We start from the raw sequence: 14502 nt of genomic DNA, 5'->3' as shown, positions 1-14502 counted from the left end.
AGCAGCGTTATTCAGCTGCAACGCACGTCATTATGGATGCGCATTCCAAAGTGAATGCCTGCGTGCATGCACAGATGTGATAGCATCATCCGGGGGAAGCGGGGGGAATGCTCCACAGTCCATAGCAGTGCATTAGGTGTGTCTGGCGCTTGCTGATGTCATCAGTGGGCTGAAGTACCAGCCGAAACGTCGCGTCTGATGTAAATAAAAAAAATCACGTTCTTTTACAAGAAGTGCTGTCTCTTACAGGCAGCTACTGGGATTAGCTGCCAGTTTAAACTTCTCTCCAGTCCAGCTGTCAGTCTGGCCGGCCTATCATGCCTTCAGGTGAAGGCTGTCCGGCTGGTGATTGTGACGGCTGGGCCTCTATGGCAACAGACTCCCGCCTCCTTTGCCATACAGTAGTATGGAACATTGTGGGAGCGCAGACAGGTAAGTTCTTAACACTAAAGCTTTAAAAATACAAATCTGTCCGAAGAATAATCTGCTCCTCTGTAAAAAGGTTTGTGTGCAACATTTTTACTGTTCAGTTTCTAACAGACGTCTGGTATTTCTCTTGTAATATGACACATTGGCAAGGCCTGAAATACTACAGAGTAGCATTCCTTTTGTTTATAAATATTCACCAGCTGCTGCACTCCCATCAGGAACCTTGACTCTATATGTAGGCAAAGCTCTGCTAAAAAATACATTTACTGGGATAATGATAATGAATAGAATTTGGAATTATTGCATCTATCTATCTATCTATCTATCTATCTGCCATTGCCCAGGTTGCTGGTCAAGGTGTTTAGGCAGCAGGTGGGCTCTCATGTTTGTGGGGCTGGTACTTCTCTTATCACGGTGGCCAGGAGTGATAATACCCACCCCAGACAAGGGGCACTTCAGTGCAATACAGAAAATGTAATACCAGGACCGCTCACAGGCGCTAGTGCAAATAGAAAAAATACTTGAGTTAGGCTTAGGTAGAAGTAGAGAATAAGAAAACTTGTGTTGAAAGAGTAGTGTAGGGGCCCTTGTTTAATTAGTGCTGAACTTTGCTGTGACTGTAGTGTAGTTACTTCTTCCTACTAACATATATATATATATGATCTCTGGATATATGACCGCCTTCTTTCAAACTAGTTCTGTGACCGCTAAGCTAGGTAGCACAAGTCCTAGGTCTCTGTCTCTAGGTAGAGATAACTCCTGAAGCTTTCCCCTGGTAGTTGAGTGTAGTCAGTAGGATACCTCGGCTTTCCTCAACTTTGTCCTACTGGGGATCGGTCCCTCTTCCTCTCCTTTAGGGGGTGACTGTTCTGACGTTAATTAATTATGATGTTGGGAGTTCTGATGCCATTTGAAAGTTCAGCTGTTTAGGAGCGCCCGACATTAATAATCATGATGCTGTGAGCTCCAAGGTCCAGTCCGCAGAACCCAGTCTGTGCATGAACAGAATTCTGCGGATGTGTGCATTAGCCCTAACTACAGCTATTCTGTGAGGTTTTTTAGAGAACATTAGTGAACAAACAGCATCTTAGGCTATGTTCACACGGCGTGAGAGACCGGCTGTTCCGTGACCCCGTGGTATTTAAGTACCGGCCGGATGATCTGTCCGGCTGCAGAGCTCTGTTGCGGGCGTCCACATCAGAGCTTCCCCCTGCACACTATGGAGCGAGCGGCCAGTGTGAACTGACAGGTTTTCATTCATTGCGGGGCCGCACGGGATCCCGGCCGGAGCATATACAATGTGCATACGCTCCGTCCGGGATCCCATTGAAACTAAGGCATTGTTCCACCCCGCAAAAACTATGGTGTTTTATGTATTATGTTTTACGTAAAGTGAACATAGCCTTAAAAACCAAGGAACACACCAAACAGGCCAGGGATAAAGTTGTGAACATGTGCAAAGCTGTTAGAGATAGAGGCCAAAAAACTTGAAGCTGTAGTTGCAGTGAAAGGTCCTACAAAGTATTGACTTAGGGGGCTTAGAGTCTGCCTCAGGCAGACTCTATGAGAAGATCTCCTATCGGACCGCAGATAGGTAGGTATAAGACGTCACGTTGTCACACAAACCGATCGGACAGTGACACCTAAACGCTGCGTTTTAAGGAGTTTAATGGGTGGTGGCAGCACAATCACTGTGGCCCGTCATTACCAATGAGGACCTGGCTTCTGCTTCGGAGATCTCAATGAATGAAAAATGCAAAAAGGCCTAAACTAAAAGAACTGTGCTGGTCATTAGCCCCTTCCTGACTGCCCTATGTTATTTAATGGGCTAGGCGGGGGAAGGAGTGAATGGAGCTAGCCCATATACAGCGGGTGTCTGCTGCTATGGGCCCTATTCCACCAGACGATTATCGATCAGATTATCATTAAATCGTTTGAATCTAAACGATAATCGTTCGGTTGAAATGCAGTTAACGATTAACGACAGAACGAGAAATCGGTGATCGCTTTATAAGACCTGGACCTATTTTTATTGTTGCTCGTTCGCAAAACGTTCGCAAATCGTTCGCATTGAATAAGACGTCATTTGGTCGTTCGCAGTAGATACGAACGCAATAGTGAAGAAATAGCGAAGAAAAAACGATCGCAAATGCAATCATAAGTAACGATTATCGTTCCCTAGAAATGAGTGAACGTTTTCAGGTCTTTCGCAAGAGCGGTCGTTTGAGATCGTTAATGATTATGTGAACGATAATCGTGTGGTGGAATAGGGCCCTATGAGTGGCAGACACTCTCTGCTAATGACTGGCACCAGTGATGCTGCTAATGTCAGTCATTTAACCATTTGAATGCTGCAGCCAATAGCATTTGGTATTTGCCAAAACTATTAACAATTTAGACATCTAAATATGCAAATGACAAATGCCCCACCTGTCAGATGTCCAATTGGCACCTCTGCAACATGTCTATGGGGTGCCGATTGATTACTTCTGCAGCCAGGGGTCTTTACTTGGCTTAACCAGAATCTGTTAGCAGAACACTAATTTAATTTATCCATGCAACGTTAAATAATTGCTAATGAAAGTTCCCTAGTGTACAAAATAAATTAAATATATATAGACAGTAATACAAAAGAAATGTAAAAGTGTTGCTTAACTGCAAAAGCTGATGTTACCACTTGAATAGAAAGGATTTGTGAATTTTAAAGCGGTAGTTCACAAAAAAAAAAAAAATTCAAATCACCTGGTGCCACAAAGTGCCAGAGACTTGTAATTTACTTCTATTAAAAAAAACTCGTCTTCCAGTATTTATCAGCTCCTGTATGTTCTGCAGGAAGTGGTGAATTCTCTCCAGTCTAACTAAGTGCTCTCTGCTGCCACCTCTGTCCATGTCAAGAACTGTCCAGAGCAGGAGAGGTTTTCTATGGGGATTTGCTACTGCTCTGGACAGTTCCTTACCTGGACAGAGGTGGCAGCAGAGAGCACTGTGTCAGACTGGAAAGAATACAAGAAGTAAATTACAAATCTCTGGCACTTTCTGGCACCAGTTGATTCCCAAAAATTTTTTTGTGAACTACATTAGATAAGTGTCGCCCTTCATTTCTTTTGTATGACTTGCTTCCATGAGACTCTATTCTGGGACTGAGCACCAATAGAGGTCGATACTGCATAAGTATTACCTCACTGACTAGGTGCAGACAGTGCTATTTCTTCTTTGAGTGTATAAAAAAAATCCCCTCATGATAAAAGTTTTACTTTTTACTATTTCCCATATAAAAAAAATTAACATATTTGGTATCACTGTGTGTGCAACAATCTAATCTGTTAACATATAATGATATTTATCCTGTACAGTGAATGTTGTGAAAAAAAAAAACAAAAAAAACCCTAAAAACTAAACACCAGAATTTAGTTGTTTTTTTAACTAAAAGTAATTAATTATAATTGTAATATAAAACTGATCACTACAAATGACCGACGGTCCAATGGGCGGGTAAGCTATGCTAAAGCTTTGGCTGTCCAGGCATTATGGGAATTGTAGTTTCCCAATAGCTGGATTGCCGAAGGTTCCCCACCCCTGTTGTAGAATATCCATTGGCCATGTTCAGACAATATCCATTGCTAAACACTTGTAACAGATGGAAAACAGCAATGCATGTGATCAGAGCTATCTCCTGCCTTCCACCTGTAGTGTTCACAGAACTGATAAGTTCTCTTCTTAAACGTGCTTGGTTGCATGGATTGGTTTCTAGCAGATCACGTGTTACTATGTGTAGGTATATCTGTAGGGAAGCTCGGTGCAGAACTTGCTAGACCTGCATCTGGATTCATCATTATAGAAATGGCACAAAATGGGATTATGACCATCTTTCTGTTTGTGTGTCTAATGTTCTGCTTTAATGTAGCCCAGTCTGGACTCATCTTTAATTTGGTAAGTTAGATTTTGTATTTTTTGCATTGTTTTATCAGCATTTATTACATTTCAGGCTCTAAACTTGGATTCTCTTTAAAAAAATAAATAAATTGTGACAGGTACATTTAAATCTACAGGGGTTATGATCACAAGCAGTTCTGCAATATACTCTCTTTATTTTTTTAGTTTGCTATTTTTAAATCAATGTGTTAATATGGCCAAACTTGTCCATGCCGATATTTAGTCTTTTCTCTGTTAAAAAAAAGAGACCAAACACAGGTAGTCCCAGTCCTTTGTGTGTTCACACATGCAGGTGAGGGAAATTACCTTAGTCTAATTATATTATTAATGTTTGCTAATTATGTTATCAGTTCTGCAGCTTACCGGGAGACCGTACTGTTTGTTATGAAACAATTTAGTCAGTATAATGTCACTGTGTGGTTACAGAGGTTTCGGTTCTGTGTGATGGGACAGCTGACCGTACAATGCAAGCACCCCCAGGATTCTCTGCTGCTGAATATGGAGCTGCTGCAGCTGTAGACATGCACAATGACGGGAGACACCTAGTTGCCATATGTATAACATTGATTTAAACATAGAAAACTATAGAAAAAAATAAATAAATAAGGAGAGTATATTGCAAAATTGCTTACAATCAAAACCCTGCTGATTTCTTTAAAAACAAACCAAAACACAACAGTGCCTCTTTAATCAAAAACTAACAATAAACACAAAAGAACGAAAACTAAGAAGGACTAATTTTCTATAGATGTGGTGCACTGTAACATTTAATTTGCTATCTGATGCCACAAGAAAACATGCGTTGATGGTATTAATAATATAAGAATTGGGGCAGTAACAAGGGGGTAGCTGACAACCTAGTGTGCAAGAGATTCAGGTGGAGATCTATTGAATACAACAAAAACATTGTTTTCTATGGGTGATTCCCCACTCAACGAAAAACACTCAATGGTCCAGGGTATGTTCACACACGTTGGAGTTTCGTTGCATTCATGCAATAAAGGGCGTCTGGACAGCAATGAAATGGTTAATTACTGCAATTAAATGATGTAATACACGCAATGTTTATGCAATGTTAATGTATGTGCGAATACAGCGAGACGTCTACACAAGTATAGACCTTCACAGTACAGGGAAGGGGCTGACTGAGTGGATTATTCACTAGGCGGCAGTCCTGAAGAGAGGGGAATAGATAGAATAGATCTGAGATAGGTGCAATCAGGAAACTAAGGAAATTAAATGAAATGAAATAAAATACATAAAATCAATGAATCAATTCTCTATATTCTGTACATATAACGCATGCATTTCCCTATCCAACAGCTGTCAGCTGAATTTTGGGAAGCAGGAACAATCTGAAACTCTTAGGTACAAACAGAGTTTGTCCCACTACTTTTAGCTTATTCGTTGCTGTGTTTTAGACATTTTGGTGCCAGGACAACGTTGAAAATATTTGTGTATATGTACATGTACAAAAAATAAAATGGCAAAATAAAACATACTAAGGCTTCATTCTTACATTCAGTGCACAGACCATGGATTATGTGCTACAGAATGCACTTCAGAACCAGCTATAGGTACTATAAAATTCCAGTCTCCTCAAGACATGCTACATAACAGCTATACTTACTGTATAGTCTCCTGAAAGCTGCTATATAATAGCTATACTTACAGTATCCAGGTCCAGTCTCCATAAGGCACCTATATAACAGCTATACTTACTTGTATCCAGGTCCAGTCTCCTGAAGGCAGCTATATAACAGCTATACTTACTGTATCCAGGTCCAGTCTCCTGAAGGCAGCTATATAATAGCTATACTTAAACTGTATCCAGGTCCAGTCTCCTGAAGCTTTTTAGTATTGTGTTGGTTTAAAAAAGAGACGCATGAAGTCCCGTCCAGTACAGAGAGTCGCCGCTTAATGTGTCCATCAGTCAGATGACTGCCTTCTCTGTGAGCGCAGATGACCAGGGTTTCCTGCGTTTAGTGTCTTTTTTTTAACCACAACAAGACTAAAAAGCTTCAGAAGACTGGACCTGGATACAAGTAAGTACAGCTGGTATATAGCTGCCTTCAGAAAACTTGACCTGGATACAGTAAGAATAGATGTTATATAGCTGCCTTCAGGAGACTGGACCTGGATACAGTAAGTATAGCTGTTATATAGCATGTCTTCAGTAAACTGGACCTGGATACAAGTAAGTATAGCTGTTATATAGCTGCCTTCAGGAGACTGGACCTGGATATAGTAAGTATAGCTGTTATATAGCTGCCTTCAAGAGACTGGACCTGGATACAGTAAGTATAGCTGTTATATAGCTGCCTTCTGGAGATTGGACCTGGATACAAGTTAGTATAGCTTTGTTATAAAGCATGAGAACTAAAATTAATAATGAATTTAAATTGTAGAGTAATGGAAATTTCCTTTCCACAGGTTAAATGTCAGATTGCAGAGAATCTGGTTGCTGGGACCTCCTGCGATTTAAAAAATGGGGCCTGAAGTCTTTGTTTTGTTGGAGCACAAAGGTGTGCATGGCTGCTGCCATTCCAACTATTGTTTATGCAGCTGTCAGAGATAGCAGAACACAGTGTTTGGCTTTCCCTGGCAGCTCCATAGACAGTAAATGGAGTGGTAGTGCACATGTGCAACTCATTATTTTGTTAAAAACAATGCCCATGTTCGTGAGATTGCAATGGGTCCCAGTGGTTCCCCCCTAAGATCTACTATTGTGTGCATAGGATAGGAGTGATTTAACTTGGAATACCCCTTTAGGCTAGATTCATTTACTCGCAGTAAATTCAGCTGCGATACTGGTGTCTATTAAAGTCTATGGCACTCTATTCCAGCTGCAAGAATATTGTCACAAGAACAAAGACTCCCGCATGCTTCTCTGGGTACCAGCACACTGCCAGCCCGCTCAGCCAATCATTGTGCTGTCCCGCTGCAGCCAGTGATTGGCTGAGCAGGTTGTCACCGAGCAGGTAATATAGAAAAGCATGCAGGAGTCTTTATTCTTATGACGATATGGTGTCGGGAGCTAAGTAGTTCACTTTTACTAGTCTATGGCAATATACATTTTTGCAGCAGAGTGAATGGAGTGCCATAGACTTTAATAGAAACCAGTATCGCAGCAGATTTCACTGCCAAGCTTAATGTGAAATTTGCTGTGATACGGTATGTGTGATTCCAACCTTATAATTTTTTGTTAGCCTACTCTATATGTGAAAAACAGGGTCCTTGGAGCCTCAGTTACGAGTCACAAAACATGGGAATAGCCAGATATCCCTCCTGAGAAGGAAACTTGTTGCTAAGGGGAGTCTCTTGCTGAGGACGTCACCAAACCACCCTGATATGTAGCCCCTTAGTCCCACTTAGAAAACACCTATATAATACTGTGTATCCTAAAGTAGTAATCATGACTCACTCAAAGTTCACATTTATTAACAAAGCTTTATTTATTCCATCACAAAAGAAAAAAAAATCAAGACCTAGGAGGTGGGAGACCGCATGCTTCATTGTGTGCTGCGGGGAGTTCTGATGCGGGCACGCGCTAATGCGCCCGTATCAGAACACTACGGCCATAAAGATCTGCAGTACCGGCCGGGATGATCTTGGCAGAGACCGGCCGTTCCGTGACCCGACCGGTCCGATACGACGTGGGAGCATAAAGTGCAAGTGCTGTGCTGTAATGCTCCAGTACGCTGAACAGAGTAGTTCCCAGTCCGCTGGCCTCCCACCTCACTCCAAGGCTGTTTCGCACCGCTTCCTCAGGGAGTAATAAGGGGGAGAACCAGAGGACTATATATATCTGCACCACTGCCGGAAGATTGGATAATAAGCTGTACACACCTGTGCTGCATGTTACATGGCGATTCACCATTGCACTTCCTAATCAGCAGTAACACAATGCGTGCAACCGGAAGTGACATCAGGCGCATTGCGCCTTCAGCCAACCCCTGTCGCGCGTCATAATGTCACCACCGCCCGGTCATGTGCAGTGGATCGCGCACAGCACGGACGCCATCTTCAAAACAGGTAGTAGTGCTGGCAGTGGCTGGATCATGCGCAAACGACGGCACACAGTCTGGTTGCCATGTTGGATGAGGGCTATTATATTAGTCCCACTTAGTTGTAAGTATTAGGACACAAATAGGGGTGGCCCCTTTAGTTTCAAAGTCTAACTCAAAGCCCAAAGCCAGGCATCATCCACAGACAGTTCTGTTACGGGGGGAAGTGGGGGGACAACCCTGGTATTTCCTGAGGACTTAAGGGACTACATATCAGGCTGGTTTGGTGATCTCCCTACCACTCAGAAGCGGCTTTCCTTCCCAGGAGGGATATTTGGCTATTCCCATGTTTTGAGACTGGTAACTGAGGCTCCATGGACCCATTTTTTGCATATTCAAAATTTTTCAATTTTGCATTGTATCAGTGGAGACTCCTAAATGATAGGACTCCTAGTCCATTGGTTTCTTTTGCTGATCTCCTTGAGCTCAGTGATTGTTCTCTTTTGCTGCTCTATATGTGGCTTTTTTCTAACATTTATTTTCCGGTAGGCTTCTCTATAGCAGTGTTTCTCAACTCAAGTCTTCAAGTACTCCCAACAGGTCATGTTTTTAGCAGTTCTTCCTAAGTATTTCACAGGTAATATAATTATAGTGCATACAGTAGCGGTCTTGGGCACCACGCATACCACGCAATTGCGTGGGGCCCCCAACATCCAGGGGGGCCCCGCTCTGGTGCCCAAGACCGCTGCGGCTAACTATGTGCGCTCGTAACGAGCGCACATAGTTACAGGCAGCAGCGGCACTGACAGGGCAGGAGCCATTGGCTCCCTCCCTGTCAGTCACTCTTGTGGCCGCAGGAAGTGTTTTCCCTGCGGTCACAAGAGGCTGCTCTGTGTCTCTGGTGCCGGCGCTCGAGGCGTCACTGGAGCGCCGGTGCCATGACAACGGGAGAGCGGCCTTATGTGACTGCAGGGGAAACACTTCCCGCGGCCGCAAGAGGGAAGAGACGAGAAAAGGAGACGCCGGACCCAGGTGAGTAAAAATGTTTTTTTTTGTTTTTTGTGTGTGTTATATATAGGGGGCCTATATAAAAAGGGAGGGGGGCTATATAAACGGGGGGAGCGCACAAAGGGCTATATAAACGGGGGGAGCGCACAGGGGGCTATATAAACGGGGGAGCGCACAGGGGGGCTATATAAACGGGGGGAGCGCACAGGGGGCTATATAAACGGGGGAGCGCACAGGGGGGCTATATAAACGGGGAGAGCGCACAGGGGGGCTATATAAACGGGGGGAGCGCACAGGGGGGCTATATAAATGGGGGGAGCACACAGGGGGCTATATAAACGGAGGAGCGCACAGGGGGGCTATATAAACGGGGGAGCACAAAGTGGGGGTCTATATAAACGGGGGAGCGCACAGGGGGGCTATATAAACAGGAGAGCACACAGGGGGGCTCTATATAAGTGGGGTAGTGCACGGGGGCTATATAAACGGGGGGAGCGCACAGGGGGGGCTATATAAACGGGAGCACACAGGGGGCTATATACAAGTGGGGGAGCTCACAGGGGGCTATATACAAGTGGGGGAGCTCACAGGGGGGCTATATAAGGGGGAGCACACAGGGGGGCTATATACAAGTGGGGGAGCACACAGGGGGTATATAAAACTGGGGGCAGCACACGGGGTATATACAACTGGGGGCAGCACACGGGGGGTATATACAACTGGGGGGAGCACACGGGTATATACGACTGGGAGAAGCACACAGGAGGTCTATATAGTATACTGGGGGAGCACACAGGGGGGCTATGTATAACTGGGGGATCACACAGGTCTATATATAACTGCGGGAGCACACAGGGGGGTCTATATACCACTGGGGACAGCACACAAGAGGTATATACTACAGGGGGCAGCACACAAGTGGTATTTACTACTGTCGGCAGCGCACAAGGGGTCTATATAACTGGGGGCAGCACACAGCGGTCTTAATTACATTGGGACTGCACAGAAGTGCCTATATGCCTCACTACTATACTGGGGCACAGAACATACCTAATTATTAAGTGGGAGCACAGGGACACCTTTAATCTGTGGGGGCATAGAGGGGCGTAACTACTATATGGGGGTACAGGGGACCTAACTACTGTATGTGTTGGAGCCTAAAATATTTCTCTGACAGATTCTGGAGGGAAGATTACCAGCCGGGAGAAGACTTCATGGTGGCCCACGCTGGATGGAGAAAGAAAAAAAAGTAAAAGACGCTGATCAGAGAAGACGCCTCCTGTAAGTCACTGGATGTAACTGCACTCTGTTATAGGGTCTGTAGTGATAGGGGTCATGGTGTGGCAGTATTATGTTATGGCATCATTGGTAATATCTTCCTGTTTTTTTCAGAGCAGTTTTGAGGTGATATGTAATCTCTGTATGGTGGTAGGAGGGTTATAAGAGGACTACTGGGGGGGGGGGGGGGGGCAGCGCATGTCGAGGGGGGGGGGGCATGGGGGGGCCCCAGACATGACTTTGCTTGGGGCCCCAGAAATGCCAAGACCGCCCCTGAGTGCATAATGTATCACCACAGGTGTTCTTTGTATGACATATCCTCACTTCAAGACTTGTTGGGGGTACTTAAAAACTGTAGTTAAGAAACATTACAAAGAACACCATCTCTTGTAAGAAACACTGTTAACCCCTTCCCGCATGAGGACTTAATTGTACGTCCTCGCGCGGGTGGGGGGGTTCAGAGCGGGGCCGCGATCTCCGTGTCTGGTGCCGGCCGGGGTCTGCGCCGTAATGGTGCTGATCCCGGCTCGGCATTCTATTGCTGTTGGCTGCAGTAGCCAAAAGCAATAGAAGACTGATCTCATCGATCTATGCTGTATATCCTATACAGCATAGATCTCTATGAGAGATCAGTGTGCATATACTAGAAGTCTCCCAGGGGGGCTTCTAGTATATGTGTAAAAAAAGAAAAAAAAAGTGTTATTATTAAGAAAAAGCCCCCTCCCCTAATAAAAGTTTGAATCACCCCCCTTTTCCCATGTTATAAATAAAAATAAATAAACATGTTTGGTATTGCCGCGTGCGTAATCACCCAAACTATTAATTTATCACATTCCTGATCTCAAACGGTAAATGGCGTAAGCGCAAAAAAAATCCCAAAAGTGCAAAATTGTGCATTTTTGGTCGCATCAAATACAGAAAAATTGTAATAAAAAGCGATCAAAAAGTTGCATATGCATAGGGTGATTTCTTATCCCATCTGACTCTCATTCTGTTGGACTGTATATGGTGATCTTTTCCAATTTTCTTTTTTTTCCCTATGCTCCATTATTTGTGGTTATATTTTCTTTTACTGGGTCTCTGTCTAGGTAGAGATGTTGGATTTTTGTTATTGTACATACAGTCCAGAGTCAGAGTGGTAGATTAGCCCTGGCTGGAACACCAGCAGGACTTATGGTGACATTTTAGTGTTCTTAATGTAGAGCAGTATTTGGGGTGTTGTGCTACCATTTTTTGTGCATATGCTTTTTTTCTTTTGAGAGGCATATGGCACAAAAGGTGCAAACTTGAAAAAAGGCACAAAATTTTTACGCACAAAAATGTTCACTTTTTTTCCCACTGCGCTAGGCGCAGACTTTGATGTACCCCATGGAGGTTTTTGTTTTATTTTTTTTTACAAATAAAATTCCAGTCTTTATTCCTCATGTGAAATAATAATTGTGACCGGCCCTAATACCAATAATAATAAATAAATAACCTGCTTCTTTTTTAAAATTAGGACCATGGAGAATTATGTGTTCAAAGTGCACAATGTAAGAGCAGCTGTTGCCACAGGGAGAGCGGTGTGAGCCTTGCTAGATGTGCTCCAAAAGCAGCCGAAAACCTAAAATGTTCCCCATTGGTGAGTATCTATAAACAGCAGTTGTAGTTGCATTTCCTTCATACGCACAGTGTAAGGCTTCTTTCACACGTTACATAGGCTGTCCGCAATTGTGGACCCGCAACTTATGAGGGCACTACGGACCCATTCATTTGAGTAGTTAATGTGTGTTCCTGGCATATATCGCCCAAAAGTCACACAATCTTGCATTAACCCTTTGTTTTGCACACAAATTTGTGAGTTTTGGGGAATTTCTGGTGTACTCACCATGCGGCAGGGTTTGAAGCTCGGGGATGTGGCTTTGTTCAAAGGAGGCATGGATGCCCTGGGTGCTGAATTTACTGTCATTTACACCTGCTTACAGCTGTAAATTGTAGTTTAAATCTTTGCCAGCTCTAAGGGGGCATTCATACTTTCTGTAGATCACGGACGCTACGAAGCATAAGGCCGCGTATTCATGATCTAAGTAGCATGTGAATGCCCTCTAAGGGTGGGTTCATACTACGGAATTCTCGCAGACAATGTCGGCGGAATTCCGTCGTGTGTCCGCGCGCCATTCCGACGGCTCCATACACACCATTCTATGGGCCGGCGTATTTCGCTATCCGCCGAATGAAGTGACATGTCACTTGTTGCGGCGGATAGCGGAATACGCCGGCCCATAGAATGGTGTCTATGGAGCCGGTGGAAAGGCGCGCAGCCGTGCGCGCTGACATACTGCGGAATTCCGCAGAGTTTATCCGTGAGAATTCCTCAGTATGAACCCACCCTTAGCTGGTATAGATTTCTGAGGGTATTTTACAGGCAGTCTCAGATACACCTTTTGTGAGAGTATAGTGTCGGACTGGCCCACCAGAGGACAGGAGAAACCTCCGGTGGGCCTCCAGCTTTAGAACCTATAGAAACACTGACTGCCATGTCGTTTCTCACTGGTTCTTCATTGGTGGGCCCCCAGGATCATTTCCTCTGGTGGGCCCCAGATACCCCAGTCCGACACCGTGAGAGTATGTTGGTGAGGGTTTACTTAAAACTTAGTTATCCTCCTGCCTTGGATTTATAGAGAAAGCCATTAACTGTGTGTCCTGTACAAGGTATACAGGCAAAACTGCATAGAAAAACTGATGTCTTATAGGGAAAAGTCAGCATCAGACAGGGCATACTCACCAACAAGACCGCCCAGTATCATACTGCATCTCCTAGTACTGATGTCAGTGGGGGAGGGGTTCAGAGTAATATGCATCTACATTAACTGTATTCTCTTTTTCTTTAGCATCTCTATGGGGTCTACTATTACTGCCCATGTGAAAGTGGACTTAAATGTGAAGTGGACAGGTCTATAGTGGGAACCGTCACAAACACAGATTTTGGATATTGCAAGGACCCAAATGATGTATATAAAAGAACCTAAGAACAGCTAACACAGTATACATCTGTATCCGTGTGTGTTCTTCAGGAGATTACCAGTCTTATGTAAATAAAGAATTTCATCTTGCATTATGAAAAGCTATTCGACCTTCTAATGTATCCTGGCTTTCAATTCTTCTTCTCTGTTCTCCATCAGTTAATGAAAAGATTTACTTTCAGAAGCTAAAGAAACATTCAGCCGATGATCATTGTCTCTATTACATGGAGTGATAATCGGCTAAATTGGGCCGATTCGTCTGATTAGTTCTTTGTGTAATAGGGTCTATTTAGATTTGTCAGTCGCAGAGGCTGCAAATAAGACGTCGATTAGCGAGATAAGCCACAACAAATCTAGCAGCCGTGCTGCATGAACAATTCTTGTATTGTTTGTGCAGCCCAGGAAGCTGAGAGCACAAATATGTATATAGGATATACTGTACATACAGGATATGTATGTGCCGGCTAAACCTTCAGGCCCGCCTTTTCAGGCTGTCAGTGATTTCACAGGAGGCGGGGGCGGCATGAATATGCTGCCAGCTAAACCTTCAGGCCCCGCCTCTTCCGGCTGTCAGTGATTCCACAGGAGGCGGCGGCCTGAAGTTACAGCAGCGGGCAGAGAACCAGATGCTGGATCACAAGCAGGGGGCGGTAAGTATAGACTGCTAGTGATCTATAAACTGTCCGCACAGATACAGTATATCCTATATACATATCCTTTATGTACAGTATATCCTTCATACTTATCCTTTATGTACAATATATCCTCTATACTTATCCTTTATGTACAGTATATCCTATATACATATTCTTTATGTACAGTATATCCTATATACATATTCTTTA

General features: G+C 43.9%; 1 protein-coding gene across 1 annotated transcript; it reads left to right on the top strand.

Annotated features, from left to right (window-relative positions):
• Positions 1-4215: 4215 nt before the first annotated feature.
• Positions 4216-13775, top strand: CLPS (colipase). The gene is made up of 3 exons (XM_069972567.1): positions 4216-4359; positions 12154-12276; positions 13526-13775. The coding sequence occupies exons 1-3, from the start codon at positions 4270-4272 to the stop codon at positions 13661-13663; spliced, it is 351 nt and encodes a 116-aa protein (XP_069828668.1). The 5' UTR covers positions 4216-4269; the 3' UTR covers positions 13664-13775.
• Positions 13776-14502: the final 727 nt, after the last annotated feature.

Source organism: Dendropsophus ebraccatus, chromosome 5 (assembly GCF_027789765.1).
Source record: "Dendropsophus ebraccatus isolate aDenEbr1 chromosome 5, aDenEbr1.pat, whole genome shotgun sequence".
NCBI classification, from domain to species: Eukaryota; Metazoa; Chordata; class Amphibia; order Anura; family Hylidae; genus Dendropsophus; species Dendropsophus ebraccatus.
The sequence above is the reverse complement of the archived record's forward strand: the minus strand, read 5'-3'. Positions and strand labels throughout refer to the sequence as shown.

Bases quoted from the DNA above. Each gene is read 5' to 3' on its own strand.
- CLPS (XM_069972567.1), top strand. From the start codon at position 4,270: ATGGCACAAAATGGGATTATGACCATCTTTCTGTTTGTGTGTCTAATG. The intron at 4,360-12,153 runs GTAAGTTAGATT...TTTTAAAATTAG, and splicing joins CTGGACTCATCTTTAATTTG to GACCATGGAGAATTATGTGT. The intron at 12,277-13,525 runs GTGAGTATCTAT...CTTTTTCTTTAG, and splicing joins ACCTAAAATGTTCCCCATTG to CATCTCTATGGGGTCTACTA.